Consider the following 27279-nt stretch of genomic DNA (forward strand, 5'->3'; position numbering starts at 1 on the left):
TGCTATGCAATTTATGTAACAATTAAATTAGTATAATAAGCATTACCTTGTGTATGTCTCTTTGTATGCCGTGAAGTGCTGACTACCTAACGAACTTGGCATTACAGTATTGGATCCTTCCCAAACTCATGGAGAATCTGCCGGATTGGCTGAAATTGGAAAGTCATCTTATAGCCCCATTAAGTCTTGGCCATATTTTGAGTATCAAGCTTCCTAGAATATACAAGGACAATAGTATTCTTCTTTCTCCATCCCCGTGGGAATTTATTTTCCCGTCCCATCCCGGAGAGTTCTTTTCCCATCCCTGCCCCATTCCTGCAAGCTCTGTTCTCATCTGCACAAGCCTTAAATACTTTAAATCATAGGTATTCGAAGTTTGTGCAGTTAAGGCTGCGCTTACGGGAATGGCGCAGGGACAGGTACAGTGACAAAACTTGCGGGGACGGGGAAAAATTTGTCCTCGTGTCATTCTACTCAAAGGTGGCTCCACTAGACCCATCCTATCTATAGATCGCAGAACACGTGCTGGCTGATAAAACTGCAACGCGGAGTGCAAGATAGACAGACAATTGTCCTGCAACAACCTGCAAATAATGCACAATACCTTGAATTCAACCCACGCGGCAATAGGCAACCAATGTAATTCGTGAAGGATTGGTGTCATAGGATCGAATTTTGAGCCATATGTAATTGCAGGTGACACGGCATTCTGCGCTAGTTGCATTGCTCGCAGCACACGCTTAGGTAACCCCAAGTAGAGATAATTACAATAGTCGAGCACCAGCGTTATCATCGTAACAAAAAAAGCTCTAAAATTATTGTACTGAATAACCTGAAGAAGGACTTCTAGAGGGAAGGGGGTGGTGAATTCAGGAATGACCTCCCAGTGGAGGTGGTGGAGATGAAGACTGTATCTGAAATGAGTCGAGCTTGGGACACGTACATGGATTTCTAAGGGAGAGGAAGCGATAGTAGATGGCAGGCATGGTTGACTGAATTTGTCATATGGGCTTTATCTGTTCCCATTTTTCTCCATTTCCATCCTTTCAAAAGTAAAGGTTTACATTACATTAGTGATTTCTATTCTGCCTGTGCCTTGCGATTCTAAGCGTATTACAAATTAGAAGATATCTGGACTTTTCCGAGAGAATTACATAACAAAGTTTCAAGTAATTACAGAATACAGTGGAGAATAACAATACATTCGGGTAACAGAAGATAATTCCATAACATTGAAGGAAGAAGTTTACTGGATACAGATGGTGGTTGCTTATTTAGGTATCTGAATATATATTGGAGGTATGGTTTGAGGAGTTGACTAATGTGGTATTCACGAGGGAGTATGCATGTGCGATTAGGGTGGAGGTTAGTATGTAGGGAGGTTAGTATGTTTAGAGTAGACTGTGGTTCCATAGTAAAGGGTCTGATCTTCCCAGCTTTCTTTCACTGATTAATATGTGCTTTCTTATTTGCCAGATAGTTTTGCAGCTGCAAAGAATAAAATACATGCTTTTTCCCTACAGAAAAGTTTCCTGTTGAAGCCAAACTTCCCTGGTTCAAGCAAGCACAAGAATTGGAGGAGGCCAGAGCAGTATCAGACCAGCCAACGTAAGTCAGGAATGGAGGGATTTAGCATGGTTATTACTGAAAGCTTTAGTTATTTTCATATTCAGTTCCTAAGAAACCTTTAACTAATTTGATGTTCATTCAGAAATTGTTCTGGGTGGTCCTGTTAGCCCTTAGAGTTTCTGTTTTGGTAGAAGCTTCTTTTATCCTAAGCTCTTGTGCACTGTTCCTTTAATCTATGGCACATGACCATTACATTACATTACATTACATAAGTGATTTCTATTCCGCTTGTGCCTTGCGGTTCTAAGCGGATTACATGTTAGAAGACTGGACATTTCCAGTAGCATTGCAGTACATATAAACAAGAATGCGTTAAGTTACAATTGTTGTTCTGGACTTTTCCAGGATAAATTGGTAGTAGATAGTAGATAGTGATAGGTTGTTTAGACGAATAGAGATAATATTGTCCGGATTCTGTTGTTTAGACGAGTAGAGATAATACTGTTCGGATTTGGGTGTTGCTGGTGGTGGTGTTTGGGTAGTCATGAGAGCATTATCTTAAACTTTTGTGAGGTTATGATGATGGGAAGTGTTTTTTGAAGTGATGAGGATGTCAACTGAGCATGCTCAGAAAGGCAAAAAAAATTCTGATGTGAGGGAAATCGGCTCTTAACGCCACTGTAACTAGTGTAGCTTAAAGACAGAATAAAAGCAATATTTCTATACTATTGTATCCTTCTATCTGCAGTGTAGGTTAAAGAACACATTGAAAGGAAAATATTGTTATAAAAAAGATAAGAAGTGGGTGTGATTTGTACCGTTTGACAATATTTCACTTTACGCTGTCTCGCGTCTCTCATGCTCCTCCATTACATGAACTAATAATTACATTACATTAGGGACTTCTATTCCGCCTATACCTTGCAGTTCAAGGCGGATTACAAAAGAGCTAGCTGGACATTTCCAGTGAAGTTACAACAGTTTTGGGTTTTATTTTTTTTTTGGTTACAAGGGAGGAGAGGTACCTGGATTAATTCCGGAAGAACTTGCAAATTGGATATTAAATTGACTGTACGTTACTGTGTGATATAACAAATAGATTACAGTTAGAGTACAAATAAGATTACGTTACGTTATGTCTGTAGTGTCTTCAATATGAATGCACTGGAGTTTGCTTTCAAATCCTCTTGACTCGATATTTTAAAAATCATTCTATCTGGCCCGAGAGACGGAATGGCAAGCCATAAGTATACGCATGGATTCCAAAAGAAATCCATAGAGTCTATAATGTACCCAAAGGGCCATTTCTTTTAGAGCGCTCATTCTTCCAGGCGTGTCAGTAATTCACTGCTCTAGAGGAGGCGAGAAGCTGTTGGGAGGACATGTTTATCGTTTTACTAACCTGTCTCTATTAATTGGGGATTTTCATTGACATTCTTGTTTCCAATCTCAAACTGGCATCTGTTTATTAGGCCCGTCTTGTGTCTTGGGATTTTCTTTTAGTTGTTAATAGAAGGCGGGAGTAAACGCAGCTGTGTCTCGAAACCCCACAGATGGGATTCATGCCAAGCCAGCTTGTGGAGGATAAATAGTTCTGCCTCTGTGGTCTACCACGGCTGGTGTCCTACATTTACGTATAGGGTGAGCTTTCAAAAAGCCTCTCTTTTATTGGCAAAATAAAAAATGAGATACCTCTAAAGCCGAGCCAAGAAAAATGCAGACTTGACCTTTTTAGTATTCAGTAGTGGAATGTGATGACAGTTGAAAGCCATCATCATTCTAAATGTTATTCCCCTGAGCCCTCTTTGTTCCAGTAAGATTTTCATGATTTCAGCATGGCTTTCTACCCGTTTCATATTTTGTTTAATAGTATAGCACATTTGGGTGAAGGTGAACAGGTTTATGGGGATTTTTCTTTTGAGCCTAACAGTCCCAGTTAGGGCTCTGGAACAAGAAACGTTCATTTTCAGGGATCTAAATCTTATCTCTCGCCCTTCTCACTCATTCCCATAGTAAGAAGGCCACAGACTCTGGTTTCCCTTGGAATATGGTATGTGTGTATCCTGGATCCCATTTGTAGGTGGCACTGTTGTATGTTACCTGAGCTTGCCTTCTTTCCTCCACTCCAGGGCTGTGAATGCTGTCTCTGCGGTAGAGGATGATATGGTGACAAAACATCACCATTCCTGTACCCGCAGATAACCACGGGAAACCATCTCCATGTCATTCTTTAAGGAGAGAGGAAAGAATCAGAGTATGAATGGGCCCAGTCATTAACCTTTAAGCCTTGCATTGAAGAATGCTGGTGTAGAAGGACTGAGGTTGAGATAGACACTAAAGAATGACATCAGATGGTTAAAACATAAGAAACATAAGCGTTGCCATACTGGGACAGACTGAAGGTCCATCATGCACAGTATCCTGTTTCCAACAGAGGCCAACCCAGGTCCAAGTACCTGGCAGAAATCCAGAGAGTAACAACATTCCAGAACTGAGATTGTGATGTCATAATGCCTCATTCCACCAATGCCTATGAGCCAGCCTCATCAGTGATGTCACAATGGCTTCATTATCTTATACTTGGTTCAAATAAGAATCAGAGCATGAATGGCCCCAGCTACTGACCCTCAAGCCTTGCATTGGAGAACGCTGGGGTAGAAGGACTGAGGTTGAGATAGACACTAAAGAATGACATGGGATGGTTTCCCGCAGAGATGGGGATGAATTTTATCACCATGCTATTCTCTACAGTCTGCAGTATCCCCAATCCTTGCAGCTTACTGCACAAGAGGAGAACAATTTAAAATGCTGCAAAGAATTCTAAAATTGCCAGAAGTTAAATAGCCTCCATAGTGTCAATGAGTGCTGAAACAGAGCTTTTATTGCAAAAAAATATTCTTGAATTATTGAAGTAGTGCAACTGATTGATAATGACTCGTGTAAGTATTTCCTATATTGTTAGGCTCATTACCACGATTCTGTACACAGTATCAGTGCCGAAAATGGTAAAAGATACACAGTAAACAAAAAAAGGCAGTCCGCCCCGGGTCCCATCCTCATCTCTACAACCCTGCTCCTTCCTCCCTCCCACTACCGCGCTCCACTACCTTTAACGTTCTCAGTGCGAGCAGAAAGCCAACCCGCTGCACGCGCCAGCATCGGCTCTTCCTCCGACACACTTCCTGGACCCTTGCCTAGGAAGGGAGAAGGCTACTGCTGGACAGGGAGAGCAGGAAGCAAAGAAAGAAAGGCCTCAGTGCCCCATTGTGCTAAAAGTTTACACATCTATTCTAGCACCCGTTAATGTAACGGGCTTAAACACTAGTAAGGATATAATTGCCCCAATAAGCCATTATTATTTGACCTGATTGGTCCTTGAAAACTAATGGCAAGTAATTTATTTTTATTTTTTATGCAGTAGTTACCCTAACTTGAGCAACAAAGCAATCAAGGCTTTGTTACCGTTTGAATCTTCTTATCTTTGCGAACTTGGATTTTCAGCTCTGACAGAAATTAAATCGATAATAAGAGAACGACTGCAGATGGTGGATGATGAAAAGCGTCTTTGCTTGTCGACTATCGAGCCGCGTTTTGAGTTCATTTTCTGTCAAAAACAAGCTCATCCATTGCATAGATTAGCAAGTCTATTCGATCTACTTTCACCATCTAATTTCACCATTGTTACAGTTGCCCATACATAGCTTAGATAACTTTAAATAACTCTCAAATTTAATTTTTTGTTGGTTTTGCAATTTTATAATTTCAATTATAATGTGCCGCTCCGTTGAGTGTGCCACAGCTAAAAAAGTTTGCGAGACACTGTGGTAAAGGTTGAAAAGCAGCTACAAACTAATGTTGAACCATTGGACCATAAGAACATAAGAATTGCCGCTGCTGGGTCAGACCAGTGGTCCATTGTGCCCAGCAGTCCGCTCATGTGGCGGCCCTTAGGTCAAAGACCAGTGCCATAATTGAGTCTAGCCTTACCTGCGTACATTCTGGTTCAGCAGGAACTTGTCTAACGTTGTCTTGAATCCCTGGAGGGTGTTTTCCCCTATAACAGCCTCTGGAAGAGCGTTCCAGTTTTCTACCACTCTCTGGGTGAAGAGGAACTTCCTTACATTTGTACAGAATCTATCCCCTTTTAACTTTAGAAAGTGCCCTCTCGTTCTCTCTACCTTGGAGAGGGTGAACAACCTGTCCTTATCTACTAAGTCTATTCCCTTCATTATCTTGAATGTTTCGATCATGTCCTCTCTCAAGGACAAGTCTTTTCAAGGGAGAAGAGGCCCAGTTTCAACAATCTCTCACTGTACGGCAACTCCTCCAGTCCCTTAACCATTTTAGTCGATCTTCTTTGGACCCTTTCGAGTAGTACCATGTCCTTCTTCATGTACGGCGACCAGTGCTGGATGCAGTATTCCAGGTGCGGGGTACCATGGCCCGGTACAGCGGCATGATAACCTTCTCTGATCTGTTTGTGATCCCCTTCTTAATCATTCCTAGCATTCTGTTTGCCCTTTTTGCCACCGCTGCACATTGCGCGGACAGCTTCATTTACTTGTCAACCAATACTCCCAAGTCTCTTTCCTGGGGGGTCATAATGCTATAATCAAAGAAATCAAGGTCAAAATACTGCTTACAAACCCCAGACTTACCAGCTTTCAGGATCACATGGTAGAGCAGAAGATTCTCACATTAGCCTTGGAAGGCTTGGCTCAGAAAATGCAGCACACTCGCGAGTAAACTGAGTACTGATTGACCACAACCTTTGAATATGTAGACAACAAGGACCAGTGCAATAACTTTATAATATAATATACCTGAAAGGGAAGGGAAGGATTGATTCGGTTTCTAGAGAAAATGTGACCTCATCTTGCAAATGAAATTTTCCCGTCTGTTCAAGGTACAGTGGGTCCTTCAAGTCTCCAATGTACAGAGTCAGGAGAAGAATGTTGAAGAATCTGTACTTCCCTCAAATAGCAGAAATCTTAGCTTAGGGGGTGATATGATAAAGGTCTATAAAATATCAAATGGAGCAGAGTAGGTAGATGTGAGTTGCTTGTTTACTCTTTATGAAAATGCTAGGACTAGGAGACATGCGATGAAGCTGCCGGAGAAAATATTTCTTCATTCAACATGTAATTGTACCCTGGAGAATGGGATGAAAGCAGTTAGCTTAGCAGGGTTTAAAATAGGTTTGGATAATTTCCTAAAAAAGAAGTCCATATGCCATTTTTAAGATGGCTTGGGAAAATCCACTGCTTATTCCTTGGATAAGCAGCATAAAATGTTATACTTTTTGGGATCTTGCCAAGTTCTTGTGTCCTAGGTTGGCCACTGTTGGAAAGAGGTTAGAGGGCTTGAAGGACCTTCGGTCTGTCCCAATATGGCAACTCTTTGTACACACGGGGTATGTAAGCGCAGGTACCTAGATTAGAGACTTGCCCTTCACATTTTTTAAAGTCTGCCACCAAGTGGCCTAGTTTGTGCCCCCACCCATAACCTCGGACGTAGAGTTCAGTGTAAATGCTACTGACGTGCCCCATCGCCTTTTCTCCTGTCCCATTGTTGCTATGTTCTGCAGGTTCATTCCTGGGCCCTGGTCAGCCTGCAATGCCACGTGTGGCCGTGGCGTGCAGGTGCGAGACGTGACATGCCGCATTCTACTCACTTTCACTCAAACAGATATAGAGCTGCCTGAGGAGGAATGCGAAGATCCCAAACCAGCGAAAGAGCGCGAATGCCACCTCCAGCTATGTGACAGCGATTCCCTGCCCTTTATGCCAGAGTTGACCCGACCTGAAGACCAAGCTGCCGATAAAGAGATGCACGACTGGGAATATACTGGGTTTACACCTTGCACAGTTACATGTGGGGAAGGTACTGTACATTTTTCCTACTGTATTTTGTGCTAATAAATTGGCGTGGTCAGGCAGCCCACTGTATTACTATGGACCATTTTGTGAAACTGTTGTGCATAGTATCCATTACCCATGCACCCAAACGTTTGTTTTGCTACCACTTCACTAGTCCCCTCCTTTACTAAGGCCTGGTAGACGATTTAGCTAGCATTCGCTAAACACTCACGTGTCCATAGAATATAATGGATGCGTTAGCGTTTACGCCTTAGTAAAAGGACCCTTATATTCTTTCCCCTATTGTTATATGCTTAACTCCTTCTTATTTTAATCATGTATTTTAGCATTCTTATTTGGAATGAAATATTTAGGGCCATAAAATCAATATGGACTACAAAGACATGTTATCTTACCACTAACTTGTGCCATTATAGCACGGGTCTTATTTTATGCAATGAGATCTGGTTACTAATGACTGCGTTAGCAGTAAAATGTCTTAAAGGGAAAGTTATCAACCTGGTTTACCGTTAAAATAGATTATTTTACTGATAACCCCAGTTATGTATTAATAACTAGGTCTCTTTGAATAAAATGGGAGCTGTGCTAAAATAACACATCTTAACAGTAGTCCACATTGACAACTTTCCCCGTTGTGTGAAGAGTTTCAGTCTCTGGTAACAAAGCTGATACTGTGACATTATAGTGCCTCATTCCACCAATGCCTGGGGGCAATCCCCTATCGCAGCGAATACGGAGGGAGAAGTGTAGTGGCTAAAAAAGGCGTCTACAAATAATTGCGTCTTGAGTAAATTTTCTAAACCTGCCCTTTTCACTACAGTTTCGTATTTGGCCTACGAGGGAGTTCCATATTTTAATTCCTGCACAGCATAGAGTCATTTTGCCAGACTCAACAAGCCTTGGGTTAACGTTCACCGTCAGTAGAGCTAAATTCTCAGAACGTAGTGATCTGTTTGGTGTATAGCCAAGCATATTATTTTATAACAATTTTGGTACGTTTCCATACAAGAATTGATGGCAAATCATTACTGCTTTATATTGTATTCTGAAGGCGACTGGTGGCCAATGCAGTTGGCCAATCCCATTATCAATCTTACTTCTGCATTTTGTACAACCCGTGATACCCTCCACCTACTGTGCTTTATCAAGACTATGACTTTTCATCTTTAAAGAATAAAATAACATAGAACTTTGTTTTATTTTTAAAAATAGGAAGACAAGATGCCATAGTAAGATGCCTGAATATAGAGACGAAGCTAGCAGTGAACAGCACCTTGTGTGACGTTTCCACACGCCCGCCTGAAATGACTCGTGCCTGCAGTATGAGAGCTTGTCCAGCAAGGTACTATTTAAATAAAGAAATTTGTCGCACCTAGGGGATAATGAAGTGTTTGCGTTCTTTTGTGTAGCAGCTATGGTATAACATCTGTTATTCAATTCAAGAAGTAAGATTTTGAATGTTATACGGTGAGATATGGAAAGCCGTTGAGCGTCTTTTAAAAGTGGAGTAACATGATCAAATTTTTTGGCCTTATAAATAATTTTTACTGCGGTATTTTGTATAAACTGAAGTCTTCTAATTTCTTTTTCTGTAATACCTTGATAGTGCGAATTACGGTAGTCAAGGTGCAAAATAACTAATGAATGAATGAGAATGTTTAGTTTCATTGCAAGGAAAGAGAATGGCCTTAGTTTTAGAGACATTCAGTGAAAGCATATTATTGTTAAGCCAATTTGTTTGATTTTTTTATTAATTTGTCCAATTTTTTAATTAATTTCTTGGATTACTTCTGAGTCATTCATTTGGCTAGGGCAGGGGTAGGGAACTTCGATCCTCGAGAGCCGTATTCCAGTCGAGTTTTCAGGATTTCCCCAATGAATATGCATTGAAAGCAATGCATGCAAATAGATCTCATGCATATTCATTGGGGAAATCCTGAAAACTCGACTGGAATACGGCTCTCGAGGACCGGAGTTCCCTACCCCTGGGCTAGGGTGTGTGAGCTGAATGCCATCATCATACTCAAAAACTGTGAAACCTATTGATTGCGCGAGAGCAAATAGTGAAGCTAGAAATAGATCAAATAGGATCAGTGACAATATTGAACCCTGTGGTACACCATAGTTGTTGATGTATGGCTTTGATTTGGACTTTCAAAGATTTACTTGATAGGAACATTCAGAAAAGTATGAAGTAAACCATTCAGTTCCTGCAATATTCAATGTTTGTGGTTTCTGCAACAGTAAAGAATGATCAATAGTACTGAATGCTGCTGTTAAATCTAAGATTAGAACGGATTATCTATGATCAAGAAAGTATCTGATCGAAGTGGTGAGACCTAGTAATGAGAGTTCAGTAGAGTGATGAGATCTGAATCCTGTTTGATTTGGATGTAGCGCATTTGTCTTTTCAAGAAAAGATGATAATTTTTAAATACGATTTTTTTCTATAAGTTTAGCTATAAACGGAAGATTGGCCATTGGTCAATAGCTACAACAGTTCTCAAGGGAGATATTGGTTTGTTTGGGCTTGGGTCAAATTGATGCTTCTTTCCACCTTTTAGGCATAAAACCAGTTGAGAGACTTTGCTGAATCATATTATGTATAAATGGGCCGAGTGTAGAGAAATATTGTTTAATAATTGCTGGTGGGATTGCATCTAGTGGACTACCTGATGTTTTTAGAGTTTGTATAGTCTGTTGGATCTCTGAAAGCGATGGTATAAAAAATGTTGTGAAACTGCTGAATGACAGATGCGTTTGACCATGTTTCGCTGCTCCACTGGCCACCAGTTATCTCCAGGGTCTACTTTAAATGTGCCTGCCTAACTTTCAAGATCCTGCATGGCATTCTTCCCCCTTTAATTCCTCTATCTTGGAATGCTGCAAGACCAGACATCACCAGATCTCTCCAAAAGCTCAAACTATCTTTCCCCTCACTACATTGGAAAACTAGGGAAATCTTTTCACTTCAAAACTAAAGAGCTTTGGAATAATTTTCCTGCCCAGTTGCGCAATCTGGGCTCTTTCCAGTTGTTCCAAAGACTCCTGAAAACTTGGCTATTTTCAAAAATGTAAATTTCCGCTTCCCCTACCACCAATTCTCACTGTACTTCCCTTTTAATTTTTTGTAAACTGTGTCAAGCTCTATATTCATAGAGAAAATGCGGTATATAAGCTTAAGGTTTAGTTTAGTTCAGCGAACTTGGTGATTGTGTTGCTGAGGGTTGAGTGAGGTTATTCCGTACCATTTTTATTTTATTCTCAAAGTAATTTGCCAGATCTTGAGCTGGGGGAATGGATGTATCAATTAATTTTGGGTTGTCTTGTGATGTAAGTGATTTGACTATTACATAAATAGCTGATGTATTGTTGGCTGTAGCAATGCGTTTGGAGTAGTAGTTGTTTTTTTTTCTTGTTGAACGGTGATTTTGTAAAGGGATGCCTTTTCTTTGTAGTGGTTTGGTGCCAAGAGGGAATGGTAACATCTCCATCTTCTCTCTGAGGAATGTAATTGACGTCGAAGCGATAGAATTTCAGAAGAATACCATGATTTCTTTTTGAATGACGTAGAGGAGGCATGATGTTCTAAAGGTGTGATCTTGCCTATCATAGTCTTCATTGCGTCATTCCAAAGGTCTGTTTGGTCTTCAATGGTTCATGAAGAAAATTCATCCAATTGTAGTTTGAGAAATTCATGACTTGCGGAAGAGTTGATTTTACTGCGATTTCTAAAGTATTAATTTGGGTCTTAATGTTGTCGTAAGGTATTTTTAGGGAAAAAAGTGATCAGATAATGATCTGTCTGTGGGAGAACGGTTTTGTTTGAATTTATTTATTTTTAAAATTTCTATACTGTTTTTTTTTTTGTGTGTGTGTGTTTTTTGTAAATCTTTATTCATTTTAAAGCTAACAATAAATGCAACCTATTATACAAACATTTTACACTTTAACAGCAGTTAAATTTTATCAAATTATAGGCTCCTTTTACGAAGGTGCGCTAGGGTTTTTAGCGCACGCACAAAATTACTGCGCGCTATAGCGCTATTGCATGCATTAAGGCCCTAGCGCCCTATATTTCATATCACATACATGTATCAACCCCCCCTTCTATATACCCAACAATTGCACTCAACCATAATTAAATTAAAAGTATTCCCCACCCCCACCCACCCTGGCCGTGTATGTTCAAACACCTTCACCCTTGCCAGATGGACATATGAGGGGGTACTGAAAAGTTCTCAGCCCAACCAACCAATCGATTATTTTGCCACTGTAGCTGAAGAGTGTTGTTCCATTACGTGTCAATTTGCAGAAACAAAATTCTGTGTTTCGACATTTTCAGATCACTGATTGAACGTATCCTTGTCATCGTCTTCTTGGTTGGGCTGAGAACTTTACAGCACCCCCTCGTACTGCTGTGTTGAGCATCCATATCCTGCCTTTGTAAAACTGGGATTTGGAAATCCATGCAATATGGACACCTAAATGCCAGTTTTCAGACATCAAAAAAAGAATAGAGCATCTAAAATCACCACCATGAATACAGGTCTTGTGAATATGAAATAACACATCTTATTTTAAGCTATCATGTGTTAAAACAAAATGAAAATCCATATTCCTATTAAAGACCGACTGTTCCATGGGTCATGCACAAGATACATCGTAGAAATGTCCTGAAATCTTGGAAAGGGCAGATCCCTTGTGATAATGAAGGATTTGGCAGGAATCGCATTTGTATGTGAATGAGCCCCACCTTTTCTCCCTGACTAATGTGCAATTGACGGGCTTTTCTTCCTGGCACAGGTGGCAAACGGGTCCCTGGGGTCGGTGTTCTGCTACCTGCGGGGTTGGGATACAGACAAGGGATGTGCATTGCCTGCATCCCGGAGACTCCGGCAATGCAAACGAGGACGAGTGCGATGACAAGAAGCCCTCTGCCGTGCAAGCCTGCAACCAACATGACTGTCCTCCTGCTTGGCACGCAGATGAATGGCAACAGGTACCTTAGACTTGAAACCTGCTTGATTGGATGCATCCGCTTTGCAAAACTCGGCTGGGTCATGCTTAAAAAAACCCGAAAAGTACTGACTGATTCTGCTCTTTCATAGTGGGCCACACTGCTGTTTAGCCGATGACCTCCTTGGTTGTGTTGTAATAACTCTTCTTGATTCAACTCTTAAGGCCTCAGCCGATCACTCTGAATGCCGCTGAAAGAATGCTAATGGTAGCTAACTGATTTGAATCAGTATTGCCATTTCTGAAGGCCCTTCATTGGTTGCCTGTTAACTCTGTACAATTCAAAATCTTGTCATTGGTGCATAATACTTTTAAATTATGATGCTCCTATTGTTGCTATCCTGCTAAAGATCTCTCAGTCTCCGAGAGTACTGAGAACAGAAAATCTTTCCGGCCAATATTCGGTGCTATTTAACAGGCCTGGAACAACTCCTGGCTAGTTAAATAGTGATTGGCTGGCTAATCACTAATATTTAATGATATCACACAATAGCTGCCAATTTTAAGCGCAGACGGTCAAGTTTAGCAGCCAATCGGGCCATGCAAAAAAAAAAAAAAACAACCCTAAAAGCCAGGTCTATTTTTGGCTGTTATAATTTGGTTGGACAGTGCTTAAAATTGAGCTGGCCAAAGACAGCCTGGATATTCAATTCTGACCACCAGAAATGGCCCAATATTGAATAATGTTGGTCAGCGCTGACCAAAGGGGTTAGCTGGCCTCCCTCCTGTGGTCTCAATATCGGCCCTATTGTCTTTTAGATGTCAACATGTGCTCGACCATGTGAGAAATGGGATTATGTCTTCAGTAGCGGGACCTGTCCTGTGACATGCTGCTCTGCTGAACCTGTGTCTGATACTCAAGTTCAGGAAACAAAGCCTATTTTTAATTAGCTAATGATTAGGATGTTGACATTTTTATTGCAGTACTAGGACTAGGGGGCATATGATAAAGCTACCAAGTAGTACATTTAAAACAAGAAAGAGAAAATATTTCTTTACTCAATGTGTAATTAAACTCTGGAATTTGTTTCTGGAAAATAGGGTGAAATCAGTTAGCATAGCAGGGTTTAAAAAAGGTTTGGATAATTTCCTAAAAGGGAAGTCCGGAAACCAGTGCTAATTCCTAGGATAAGCAGCATAAAATATGCCTTACTTTTTATGATCTTGCCAGGTACTTGTGACCTGGGTTGACCACTCTTGGAAACAGGATACTCATTAAAAGGCATCTCCCACCCAGGAAAACTGGGGACTTCCCTCCTCTTCAGATTCACCGAGCTCTGGAATAACCTCACCTCCCCCCTTCGGAACCTGAGTGCTCTCCAACCCTTCCGCAAACATCTGAAAACCTGGCTTTTTTCTAAAATCTAACCTCTCCCCCTCTCTCACATCCTAACTCTCTAACATTCTTCTCCCCTCCGATCTTCATCTAACCCTTTCCCTGGAGTTCCTTTTTTATTACAATCCCTGTAAACCGTGCCGAGCTCCACGACCATGGAGATGGTGCGGTATAAAAACCTAAGGTTTAGTTTAGTTTAGGTCTGTCCCAGTATAGCAATTCTTATGTTCTTATATTAATATTGCTGCTGTAATAATGTATGTATATTTAATCATTTTACTGAATAATTGTACTGTTTTTATTTTATTGGACTTGGTATATGTATATTGCTTTGTAATCTGTGGAGATCTTTGGATATAGCAGATGATAAAATTTAAATGAGGCCATCTACATGATGCCGGTTTGCTCCATTTATGAAAATGGGGTTTGTTGGGGATTTTTTATTTGGATGTCAGAATGATGGGGATTAAGTAGATCAGTCAGAGGAATAATTGTGAGATTTTTCATTCACACTCTTTATGTCCTTCTGTCTCTTTAGTGCTCTCATAGCTGTGGTAGAGGAACACAGAATCGCAGAGTGAGCTGTAAACGGTTAATGGCAGACGGGAGCTTCCTGAGTTTCTCAGACGGACTTTGTCAGGAGCAGAAACCGCCTGCCTCCAGACTGTGTGCGGCAACCGATTGCCCACCACAGATAGTTTTGGGAGAATGGTCCAAGGTTAGTAACTTGTTGGGATTTGTATAAACAACCACCTCTTCGGTATTCCCGTTTGCTGATTTAATTGCTATTTTTTAGCAGCAGAATTTTCATTGGATTTCGTTGCCTTCAAATTTGCTTAGAAATAAATTCATATTTCAGCCATGATTTTATTTTCAATTGGTAACAGTGGTTATCATATCTGGGTTTAAAAAAGGTTTGGACAAGTTTCTGGAGGAAAAGTCCACAGTTTTCTATTGAGATAGAATGAGCACTGTGTATAGATGCACCTTTTTCCAATCCAATGCAATCTTTCTTTTTATATACCACATCATCTCCATTAATCACGAAGCTTGACGTGGTTTACAATGAGATTTTAGATTAGCTATTTCCCTAATCAGATTAAACAATGAACAAAAAAGGTCTTTAACTGCTTTTATTTCTATTTGCTTTGTTCTAGAAGATGGATTTTAAATGCTTCTGCTTATAAATTTATTCCAGTACATTATTCTTTAAAACAGATGATAAAAAATCAAAATAATATATATCCGTTATCTCACACACTAATAGACTATACCAGTGGTCTCAAACTCAAATCCTTTGTAGGGCCACATTTTGGATTTATAGGTACTTGGAGGGCTGCAGAAAAAAATAGTTAATGTCTTATTAAAGAAATGACAACTTTGCATGAGGTAAAACTCTTTATAGTTTAAAAATCTTTCCTTTTGGCTAAGTTTTTATAATAATATTGTCATTTATAGCTAAAGAAACATATGATCAAGAAACGGTTTTATTTTACTTTTGTGATTATGATAAACATACCAAGGGCCTCAAAATAGTACCTGGCGGGCCACATGTGGCCCCCGGGCCGCGAGTTTGAGACCACTGGACTATACCGAATCAGGTCCTTTTCCAATAGATGTATGCATTACTCGCCGACATTCTGCACAAATTGTTCAAAGAAAGGAACGAGTCCTAAAATCTCTAGAGCACTCTAATTTAAATGCCTCTGGAGACTTTCATAAGATTTCTTGTGCGTCGCTGAATGTAAAATCAAGTAGAAATAAAGCACAGATAGAGACTAGATAGGGGATAATGCCCTTCTTTTTTGGGTTGAAACATGGTTATTATCAGATAATGATCCCATTATAGGAGATCTACTTTCCCAGGGTTATAAGAACATAAATGATTAGCAATTATATTAAATGCAGAAATCAATTTTTTTATTTTAGATTCAAAGCAAACTAAAGATTTGGAAAATATCTCTGGCAAAAAAGGATTTGAATAATTCCTTAAATTGTATTTTATTTTATGTTATCACCAGGTTGTTGGGGTAAGGCAAGAGACGAATTCTATGAATTTCTGATGCTTAATTTGGCCTTTTCTGATTATAACCTATTACGTGGCATTGTAACTGCACTGCCCAATTAGTGCAGATCAGGCCCACTCTGTGTCTTCAGATCACCTCCATCTTTAAAAAATACACTTTATTTTCTAGTGTGCTCGCATCCAAAAATTGCCATGGGAGCTTCAGTGTAACCCACGGAAATCCAGATTTAGCTGCGGTAAGCACGCATTAGTGCTTATTGCAGTTTAGTAAAATGGCCCCTAAATGTTTTTTGGGGTTTATTTTTTTTCCATTTCTTTATTCATTTTTTCATCTTACATCAAGTGTACAATATTACGTCAATTGAATCCTATACATCACTTGAAATTATTTCCTGTTATTATCTTCAATACATATATTAAGCCCCTCCCCCACCCTCCCTTTCCACAAATATTGTAAATCAAGCATATCATACATGTAATATATTCAAAATATTGATTAAACCAATAATATAGCAATATATCCCCCCTTTCCCATTATTATAATGATACTTTTAGTGCAAAAAGGTGTCTAATCATTACAATATGTTATCAATGGCCCCAAAATTTTTTTAAATTTTTCTAAATGTTTAAAGAATTACAAAGTATTTGGAGACTATGTAAGGGATCCTGTTTTATGTTAAGTGCAATATAATGCTAAGGTCCAGGATGTATTCGAGTTACATATATATCACACTATTACCGGCATGCAGGGTTTTATTTAATATGTATGTGTGTTAGTTTGCACTAATTCCATGCATCTGAAATGCTGCATCATTACTTTGGTTTGAATGCTAACTTTGCATCCTTCTTCCTCGACTGTGTGGCTGTCTCCGCAGTGCTCTGTCAGCTGTGGTGTTGGGATCCAGAGAAGGAGGTTTATCTGTCAGATGATCACAGCCAAAGGCCAACCCGTCTCGCTCAATGGCTCGGTGTGCAGCAGCCTTCCTAGTCCTGTACTTGTCAGGGCTTGCCATATGGCCATCTGCAACAGTAAGTGTCCAGTATTTAAACTTAAGGTGACTAGAGCCTTATTTATTTCCTTTAGAGGACAAGTCCAGGGGTCCAGACAGCTTTTCAAAACCCGCCATCGGGCAGGAAGGCATGCGCGGATGCCCTCCTGCCTGACGAGAACGAGCAGCGTGGGCGGGCCTGTGGTGGGACTGGGGGCGTGACAGGGTGGAAATGGGGGTGGGTCTAGGGGTGGGATTTTCCAAAGGGAAAATCTGGTAACCATAATAACAGTGGTGGTCGGCAGAACGCTGATCGCTGCTGGCTAAATATCATGTTCTCTACATATACCACCTGTGTTATCAGCAAGCAGTTACTAGGCTCAACTTGGTATTTTTTCCCTCTTTGCTACAGCTTCTGTGCAATAAGTTATAGCAGGCACAAGTTCCCTCTAAGCCAGTGTCCCGCAAACGTTTTGGCACCGGAGCACGCTAAACCCGGTGCCCGACCGATAGGCACCCGGAAGTGCCCGACCGTCAAAACAATGACATCTCACGCATGCGTGACATCTTTACATCAACGCATGCGCGGAGGCCCTCTGGCTGGACCTTGAACCTGTCCCTTTTCCGGAGGAGGAGAGGCGCCGGTGAGCAGGAGAGTCAGCGATAGCTGACGGCCTCTAGGACGTGCGGCTCGCCGCAAGAGGCACATCCTGTAAGCAGTCGGCGAGCGCCTCTCCTCCTTGCCAGCATCTCGCGGCACACCTGGTATCTGCTGCGGCACACAGTTTGCGTTCCACTGCTCTAAGCCAAGCAGGAGTCCTCCAGCTGCAATTCTGCCAGTGTGGGCAGGTGTTTCCATATTGTGTTCTCGATGACTACAGGTAGGCAGGTTCCTAGGCATCCTGCAGAGCTTGCTTGTCATTCACTATTGAAAATGTGATAGTGAAACAGCACCACCCCTTGGACTCCTGCTCAGCTTAAAGGGACCTGTGGGGGGTGTGCATTAATAAATGCCAGCCCACAGTCCCACAGAGGCTTTCAGCACTTAGAGGGTTCATCAAAATCCTGTTAAGGAGCAGTTTTAATTAGTGTTACCGGATGTCGGGATTTCCACGGACTTGTCCTTCTTTTGAGGACATGTCCGGGAGTCCAGATGGCTTTTCAAAACCCGGCAACAAATCACGTTGGGCTTGTGCGGATGCCACGGGATGACATATCCAAGGAAATCTGCTCCCTCCCCCTCCCCCCCGAAAGTAGTATGGTACTGTGAGCGAGGGCTGAGGGTGGGCCTTCAATGACAACCAAATAAGGTTGTAAAAGGTTAAAGTAAGCACTTTATTAACTCAAAATCCTGAGGCCTGTTATTTCACAGGATCAGTAACAAAGAAGACATTCTCTTAATTCAGAGGAAAAGTCTTGAAATGGGCCTTTGGTTGACAGGGCCCAAAACGCTGTCTGTGGCCCATAACTGCCACGCTCCAAATACAGTCTATAAAATCTCTCTGGGTTGCAAAGTCTGGCCCCGATTATTCATTAGAAAAAAAGTTTGCTTACCTCAGTTAAACAGAGTAGCCAGATGCATGTAGTCAAGGCATATAGGGGATCCCTTCTTTCTTTCCTGGGCCTCCTTAACTCCCCTTATATAGTTCCTGGTTCCTGTCTTGGTGGCTCGACCCTTTCCATTTCACTCCCTCTCTGGGCAGGACTAAGCGTTTTAAGGTGACCCGGATTACCTGAGGGACTATTCTTAAGGGTAAGAGGCAGCCTTCTGTATACCCCCTCACAGGGAACTCATGGAGTATTGGAATTGGAAACTACTGAGCCAAAGGCTTTTCCTCTAAAGTAATTTCTGTTATTTTATTTATGACTAGTTTTTTAGCCCGTTACATTAACAGGTGCTAGAATAGATGTGTAGACATAGGCTTTTGTTTCTTTCTTTCTTTCTGTATGTCTGTCTTTCTTTCTCTTTCCCTGCCCCCTTTCATTCTTTATGTGTGTCTTTATTTTTGTTTCTCTCCCTTCCTTTTGCCTTTATTTATGTCTCTCTCCCCCATGTCCATCAGCACCCCTTCTCTGCTCCCCCTGTCCTGCAGTAGCCGTTATCCCTTCCTTTTACCTCACCCCTTCCGGCAGCACCCCTTCCCTGCTCCCCCTGTCCAGCAGCACCCCTTCTCCCTTCCCTGCTCCCCCTGTCCAGCAGCACCCCTTCTCCCTTCCCTGCTCCCCCTGTCCAGCATCCACTAGCCCGGCAGCCTTGGGGCTTTTGTTAGGCCGGCTTGGATCGCATTATCGAAGTGGGCCGGCTTAGCAAATGGCCCGCAGCTGCTGGTTCAGGGGTGAGAAGAAGGCGTCCCGGCAGCGGCAGCTAGTCAGAAGGCAGGAAATAGATCGGGGCAGGAAATCAGCTGAGGCAGGCACTGCGTGGGCACGGTGCCACGGATCACGGACCCACCGAATTTTAAGTGCACGTGCGCGCTAAGGGTTTTATTATAGCGGATTATTGATAGCATGAAGGAATTGTCTTCTCACACACGCATACATCTAATTCAGTTTTCAGAATGTGCAGTGACTGGCTAGAGTGCTACATTTATTTGGCTCAAAAAGTATTTGAGATCCTTTTAGAATGAAAGAAAGCAGTGTAATTATAGATTGATACATAATAAGAAACTCATTTTCCTGGACTTACATTTCAGATTTTCAGATTAACATTATAAAAGAAAAAAGTTCTAAAAAAGCCCTGTGGATATTCAGGAATGTCCTTGGCACGAAGCACAATAAAATATTTGGAGCCCTTTATCTGTCTGAATTTAATTAATTGTGAATAACTTGAATGGCATTATGGCATCTTAGTGAGCTACTTAGGAAAGGGTGAAGCCAAATCAATGTTTAGAATCTTCCAATGCAGTCATAAACATGGAACTTTACAGTGTGGAATGGAGACATAGACCGATAGGAAACTTAATTTTTTAACTAAGGGGCCTTTTTTTATTAAATGTGGTAATATCTTGCACTTACCACTCTGTAAGTGCAATATCTTGGTGGGAGAGGTGCAGTTGAGAGACCCTTTGTCGCTGGCCCCATACAGAAAGCAGTTGGTCTTTGGATTTAGAATATTATTGCTTCCTTTTATGTTTTCTGACAAACTTAGAGGCCCTTTTACTAAAGGCTGCTGCGGGCTCACGGTAGTGTTGCATTTGCAAACAGGCTAGTGCGTTAAAGTATTTTGCAATATTTTGTCTATCTGTTCACACTAACCAGCATGTTAACGATTTCTCCAAAATATTGTAGGGAAGAGTGTGTCGAGGGCAGATTCTGTAAGTTAGGCGCCCATATTAATTAACCTAAATGAGCTTTAGCAAGCGCATAATTGGGAAAAAAAATTTAATTGGCCTATAGGCACCTACCTGATTATATAAAAGGTAGGCACCTAAGGGCAAATTCTATAAGAAGCGCCCAAACGTTAGGCACTGATATAGGCCTTGTTCAGCGCGATTCAAGTAAAACTGGGTGCTGTTTAGTGAATCACGCTGAGCGGCACCTATTTTGGAGGCGCCCATTAAATAGGCCAGCTCTAGGCACAACTAAAAGTTAGGCGCCCGTGCGAGCGCTTAGGCACGCTTAAGAGCAGTGATTCTGTAAGAAGGCGCCTAACACGTGGCCACGCCCACACCTAACATGGACGGTGCCTATTTTATTTATTTATTTTTTTTGAAAGCCGCCTAAATTTTTAGAGGCACCTTGTTACAGAATCGCGCTTTCTTGATAGGCGCCTATGTTTCAATTGGTGCTGATTAAAAAGCTTAATTGAGCTTGTTCTTCAAATTAGACAGGCGCCTATCTAGTTGGGCGCCTCCAAAACAGGTGCCTAACTTTAGGCGCTGGTTACAGAATTTGGGCCCTAAAAGATGTTGGGGGTAAATCTGGGCTTTGCTTGTGGTGAAAATCCCATGCCATCGTGCTTTAAGCCCATATTTTAATGCCCCCTAAGTAAAAGGACCCCCTAATAAACAAAGAGTTTGAAAGAATATTTTGACTGATTTTTAGTGCTGGGGAAAATCAATTCTTTCATTGAATTCATAGAGGCAGTGATGTGGTGAGGGTAAATGGCACCCCTCCCCCCACCCTCTTCTCCACCCCCTCGCTCTTTCAGGACAGCCACACGGGCACCCCCCCCCCCTTTTCTTCTCCCATACTTTTTCAATTTTCCTTAGCGAGAGCCCGCGTCGTGTCGGCTATCCCTCTGACGTCACATCCTAGGCGCAGGGTCCAGAAGTGACGCCGGAGAGAGGCGACACCGATGCAGGCAGCAAATTCATAATGCTGCTTACGCAGGAAAAATGAAAGAAGTACGAGTGAAGGGAAGGGGCGCACGCGTGACGGTGGGGGAGTGGAAGGAGGGGGGTGTAGAGGAGGATGGGTGCCTACACTCTTTACAAAAACCACGCCTGGGGCGGATCCCCCCACCCCCTGCACATCCCTTTCTATGCCATTGCATAGAAATAATCTTGATGTTGTTTCAACAGTTTTCTTGCTCTTTATCTATTTTATCTTATAGAAATAAGGCAGAATATCAAACCAGAAGAACATGGTATGCAAGGCCCACAGATCCTTGGCATCCACAGGGTATACATCCAAACCAGACAAGAGAAGCGCCTTCATTTTACCGTCGGAAGCCGAGCTTATCTGCTTCCCAAAACATCTATTGTCATCAGATGTCCTGTGAAAAGGTTCCAAAAGTCACTGATCCGGTGGGAGAAAGATGGACAGACCCTACCGAGCTCTAAAAGACTTGGCGTAACTAAATCGGGCTCCTTGAAAATACACAACCTGGAAGCGAGTGATATTGGTGTATATAGGTGCATTGCAGGCTCTGTCCATGAAACCTTTGTATTGAAACTCATCGGTACTGATAACAGATTAATACAGTCTCCAAGTGTTGCAAAGCTTGAGGGTCGGCAAGGTAAAATATTCCAGAACGAAGCCGGCAGCTTGGGAGTAAACTGGGATGAGATGAGCAAAGTGTGGAAGATGTGGAGCAAAAAGAAAGAGCTCTATCTGGATAATGGCCCGTTTCATGGTCAGTTGTCTCTACGAAACCTTGGGACACCAGCGGCTAATTCAGCAGAAGTATATGGCTCCCAGGAGTTTAAAGAGAAGCACCTAGAGGCGGCAGCTCTGCAAAGTGCTTATAGCATGGACACTATGCAGTTTGAGTCTCTGATGAGCAACATGAGTCAGCTCATTGAAACTGGGGAGGTAGATGATGACTTGGCAACACAGTTGATATCTTGGCTACTGGCTGAATTATCCAAGCCTCAACCTACAACAGAAAAATGGAAAGGACCATCTGAAGAAAATGCATCTGACCTAAAGGTTATTGACAAAACGCAACACAATCGAGAATATTTCCCCACTAAAATGAGAGAGGAGCAATTGCTGAAGCAAAAGAGACCAGTTATCGTAAGGCATCTGCAGAGTCCCATGGTTTCTTTCGATAAAACGTTCAATTTAAGCATTGGAAATGTACTATTTCTTACAAATTCTACATACTCTGTAAACATATGGTGTGAAGTTGATGGAACTGCTGAAATTAAACTCACATGGACTAAGGACAGTGTAGCACTACATCCCTCAAAAAAGTAAGTAACTAGAGATCTGTTGTGGGGTGGTTAGGCGGCGGACAGACATAATTCTCAAAAGCTGCTTAGGCGGCTGCTGAGACTGGGTGTCCTATACAGTATCAGGTCCTATGTGAATAACACAAGTTAATTAACAATTAACACACCGTTGAATGGGAAGGACGTGTATTATTTGTAAATTACCATATGCAGATTAATGCCGAATTGTTGTGCCATAACACGTTAAATAATGCATTACATAAGAACATAAGAAATGCCTCTGCTGGGTCAGACCCGAGGTCCATCGTGCCCAGCAGTCAGCTCACGCGGTGGCCAACAGATCCAGGACCTGTGCAGTAATCCTCTATCTATACTCCTCTATCCCCTTTTCCAGTAGGAATTTGTCCAATCCTTTCTTGAACCCCAGTACCGTACTCTGCCCTATTACGTCCTCTGGAAGCGCATTCCAGGTGTCCACCACACGTTGGGTACAGAAGAACTTCCTAGCATTTGTTTTGAATCTGTCTCCTATCAACTTTTCTGAATGCCCTCTTGTTCTTTTATTATTAGAAAGTTTGAAGAATCTGTCCCTCTTTACTCTCTCTATGCCCTTCATGATCTTATACGTCTCTATCATATCCCCTCTAAGTCTCCTCTTCTCCAGGGAAAAGAGACCCAGCTTCTCCAATCTCTCAGCATATGACAGGTTTTCCATCCCTTTTATCAGACGCGTCGCTCTCCTCTGAACCCTCTCGACTAACGCCATATCCTTCTTAAGGTACGGCGACCAATATTGGACGCAGTACTCCAAATGCGGGCGCACCATCGCTCAATACAACGGCAGGATAACTTATTTCGTTCTGGCTGTAATACCCTTTTTGATTATACCAAGCATTCTATTCGCTCTCTTAGCGGCCGCTGCACACTGTGCCGACGGCTTCATTGTCATGTCCACCATTACCCCCAAGTCCCTTTCCTGTGTACTCTTATTCAATAACATCCCTCCCATTGTATAGTTGTACCTCGAGTTTCTGCTCCCCACATGTAATACTTTACATTTCTCAATGTTGAACTTCATTTGCCATCTCGCCGCCCATTCCTCTAGTTTGTTCAAGTCCCTTTGCAATTCTTCGCAGTCCTCTGTAGTCCGAGCTCCATTAAATAGTTTGGTGTCGTCCGCAAATTTTATTATCTCGCACTTCGTCCCTGTTTCTAGATCATTTATGAAGATATTAAATAGCAGCGGCCCGAGCACCGAGCCCTGCGGGACACCACTCGTGACCCTCCTCCAGTCGGAGTAGTGACCCTCCTCCAGTCGGAGTAGTGACCCTTCACTCCTACCCTTTATTTTCTACCCTCCAACCAGTTTCTGATCCATCTATGTACGTCTCCTTCCACCCCATGGTTCTTCAGTTTCCAGAGTAGACGTTCATGGGGCACCTTGTCAAAGGCTTTTTGGAAATCTAGATATATGATGTCTATGGGGTCTCCTTTGTCCATCCGTTTGTTGATCCCTTCGAAGAAGTGCAATAAGTTTGTTAGGCACGATCTTCCCTTGCAGAAACCATGCAAATATGTGCAAAAGAAAAATGTGGCATCCAAAGTGGCTACGTTTTGCCCTAAGGCAACATCAGTGGTAAAACATAGAAACATGATGGCAGATAAACAGTGGCGTACCTAGGGTATGTGGCACCCGGGGCCCATCATTTTTTGACACCCCCCCCCCCCCCCCATGTAAAAATTTTTTTTTTTTTTTTTTTTTGCAATAACCATGAAATGGAATAAATGGTCAGAATAGAAACAGGCAGTGAAAATTTTCTTTTATTGAACCTCATATATGTAACCATTATTCCCAACATAACATAACATAAATTATGTCTAAATTGTCATGACATTAGAAGTACATATGGAGTAGTTGCAGGTGATGCTTGGGACAGTTCTGATTGTGTTAGTTCGGTTTTATGTGTTTTTTGAATAGAAGGGTTTTTATTTCTTTTTGAAGGTTTTGCAGTCTGTGGTTGATATCAATTGGTTGTAGAGTTGGGGGTCGAGTGTTGCAGCTCGAATGGCTAGGAGGTTGTCGAACAGTTTTTTTCTTTTGACATTTTTGGTACCCTCCAACCAAAAACGTTAAAAGAAAAAAACTGTTCGACAACCTCCTAGCCATTCGAGCTGCAACACTGCAACACTGATAAGTTCCCAGAAAAAAAATACATTAAAATAAGAAGTACTGAGGATGCCATCTCTCCCCAATCCCAGGTCCTAAAGTCTAAGACAGTAGCGCAAACTAATGCTGCCAGATACAGGAAAAAAAATTTTTGATTCGATTCAGCCCTATTGAATTGGTTTTTCAATTCGATTTTCCTGCCCAGTTGGGTGATTTTTTTCAAAACTCCTGGTGGGTTTTATAGCTTTTTCACCCCCTTTGGCTTCTCCTAACCACACTGGCGCTGTGGTGTAAATAAAATAAAGAAACAAAAAGGACTTTTCCTCTTTCTGTTAAATCCTAGCTCACGTTTGCAGTCCAACACCAGCTCTGGCAGGATACACATTTCAAATCTGACATGTTATAATCACAAAACAGAAAATAAAATTAATTTTTCTACCTTTTGTTGTCTGGTTATATTTCAAATCTTGTTGGTCCAAGGCTCTGGTTTTCTTCTGATAACTTGCTTGCCAGGGTCTCCTTCTTTCTGCATGCTAACCATCCATCTGCCAACTCTGTCCTCCCTTTCCATTTCCCTTCCCTTCCCAGGAAGTCTGGTATCTTTCCTTTTTTTCATCTCCCTCCACAGATCCACCTTTTCTTAAATACCCTTTCATCCGGCATCTCTCCCTCCTTCCCCACCATCCCAGAGTCCACCATCTCTCCGTTTCTTTTCCTAATTACCCTCCTATCCAGTATCTCTATCCCTCCTCCACACCATCCCTTGTGTCCAATTTCTCTCCCTTTCTGTTCCTTCCCTCCCTAAATCCCATGGTCCATCATCTCTCTCCCTCTCCTCTATTTTCAGACCCATTATTTCTTCCCCCCCCCCAAAGTTTGGCATATGCATGTCTCTTTGAACACCCCCTTCCCTCCGTGTACTTCTAAATCATGGTCCCCCCCCAAAGGCCTGTCCCCCCTTAAAGGTCTGCCTGTCCCACCTTGAAGGCCTGCACCCCCCTTGAAGGCCTGTCCCTTCCCCTTGTAGGCCTGTCCCCCCCTTGAAGGCCTGCCTGCCTGTCCCCCCCTTGAAGGTCTGCACCCCCCCGAAGGCCTGTCCCCCACTTGAAGGCCTGTCCCCCCTTTAAGGCCTGCCTGCCTGCCTTTCCCCCCCTTGAAGGCCTGCACCCCCCCTTGAAGGCCTGCACCCCCCCTTGAAGGCCTGCACCCCCCCTTGAAGGCCTGTCCCCCCCCCTTGTAGGCCTGTCCCCCCCCTTGTAGGCCTGTCCCCCCCTTGTAGGCCTGTCCCCCCCCTTGTAGGCCTGTCCCCCCCTTGAAGGCCTGCCTGCCTTTCCCCCCTTGAAGGCCTGTCTCCCCCTTGAAGGCCTGCACCCCCCCTTGAAGGCCTGCACCCCCCCTTGAAGGCCTGCACCCCCCCTTGAAGGCCTGCACCCCCCCTTGAAGGCCTGTCCCCCCCCTTGAAGGCCTGCCCCCCCCCTTGTAGGCCTGTCCCCCCCCTTGAAGGCCTGCCTGCCTTTCCCCCCTTGAAGGCCTGCACCCCCTTGAAGGTCTGCACCCCCCCAAAGGCCTACACCCCCCCCCCCGAAGGCCTGCACCCCCCTGAAGGCCTGCCTGCCCCCCTTGAAGGCCTGCACCCCTTGAAGGTCTGCACCCCCCCCCCGAAGGCCTGTCCCCCCTTGAAGGCCTGCCTGCCTGCCTGTCACCCCCTCCCCCTTGAAAGCCTGCTTGCCTGCCCGCCCGCCCCACCCTGAAGGCCTGATGCCCCGACCCACCCCGAAGGACCGCTCGCCCCCCTGGCCTCCCCGCACCACCTATGAACAGCCGCAGCAGGATCGCGAAGTCAGCGTCAGCGATCCCTGCGCTGCTTCCTGCGCCACGGTCCCGCCCCTCCTCTGACGTCAGAGGAGGGGCGGGATCACGGCGCAGGAAGCAGCGCAGGGATGCTGACGCTGACTTCGCGATCCTGCTGCGGCTGTTCATAGGTGGTGCGGGGAGGCCAGGGGGGCGAGCGGTCCTTCGGGGGTGGCGGGGGACTGAACGGCAAGGCCGGGAACACCCCCTTAGGGCTGGTACCCGGGGCGGCCCGCCCCCCACGCCCCCCCCTAGGTACGCCACTGCAGATAAAGGCCAAATGGCCCATCTAGTCTGCCCATCCGCAGTAACCATTATCTCTTTCTCTCTCCAAGAGATCACATGTGCCTATCCCAGGCCCTTTTGAATTCAGACACAGTCTCTTTCTCTACCACCTCTTCTGGGAGACTGTTCCATGCATCTACCACCCTTTCTGTAAAAAAAGTATTTCCTTAGATTACTCCGGAGCCTATCGCCTCTTAACTTCATCCTATGCCCTCTCATTGCAGAGTTTCCTTTCAAATGAAAGAGACTTGACTCATGCACATTTATATTACGTAGGTATTTAAACATCTATCATATCTTCCCCTCTCCCGCCTTTCCTCCAAGGTATACAGATTGAGATCTTTAAGTCCGTCCCCATACACCTTCTGAAGACCACACACTATTTTAGTAGCCTTCCTCTGGATGGACTCCATCCTTTTTATATCTTTTTGAAGGTGCGGCCTCCAGAATTGTACACAATATTCTAAATAAGGTCTCACCAAAGTCTTATACAGGGGCATCAATACCTCCTTTTTCCTACTAGCTGTGGTACAACTTTAA

The 27279-nt window shown here is 43.1% G+C and overlaps 1 protein-coding gene across 1 annotated transcript in view; it reads left to right on the forward strand.

The window, feature by feature from the left end:
• Positions 1 to 27279, forward strand: part of ADAMTSL3 (ADAMTS like 3) — a 366454-nt gene that overhangs the window by 294623 nt on the left and 44552 nt on the right. The window contains exons 15-21 of the mRNA XM_033920055.1: positions 1524 to 1608; positions 7157 to 7452; positions 8661 to 8790; positions 12255 to 12450; positions 14342 to 14521; positions 16705 to 16858; positions 21374 to 22457. Of these exons, the coding sequence (XP_033775946.1) occupies positions 1524 to 1608; positions 7157 to 7452; positions 8661 to 8790; positions 12255 to 12450; positions 14342 to 14521; positions 16705 to 16858; positions 21374 to 22457 (2125 nt within the window). The remainder of the gene's footprint in view (positions 1 to 1523; positions 1609 to 7156; positions 7453 to 8660; positions 8791 to 12254; positions 12451 to 14341; positions 14522 to 16704; positions 16859 to 21373; positions 22458 to 27279) is intronic.

This window comes from Geotrypetes seraphini, chromosome 14, assembly GCF_902459505.1.
Source record: "Geotrypetes seraphini chromosome 14, aGeoSer1.1, whole genome shotgun sequence".
NCBI classification, from domain to species: domain Eukaryota; kingdom Metazoa; phylum Chordata; class Amphibia; order Gymnophiona; family Dermophiidae; genus Geotrypetes; species Geotrypetes seraphini.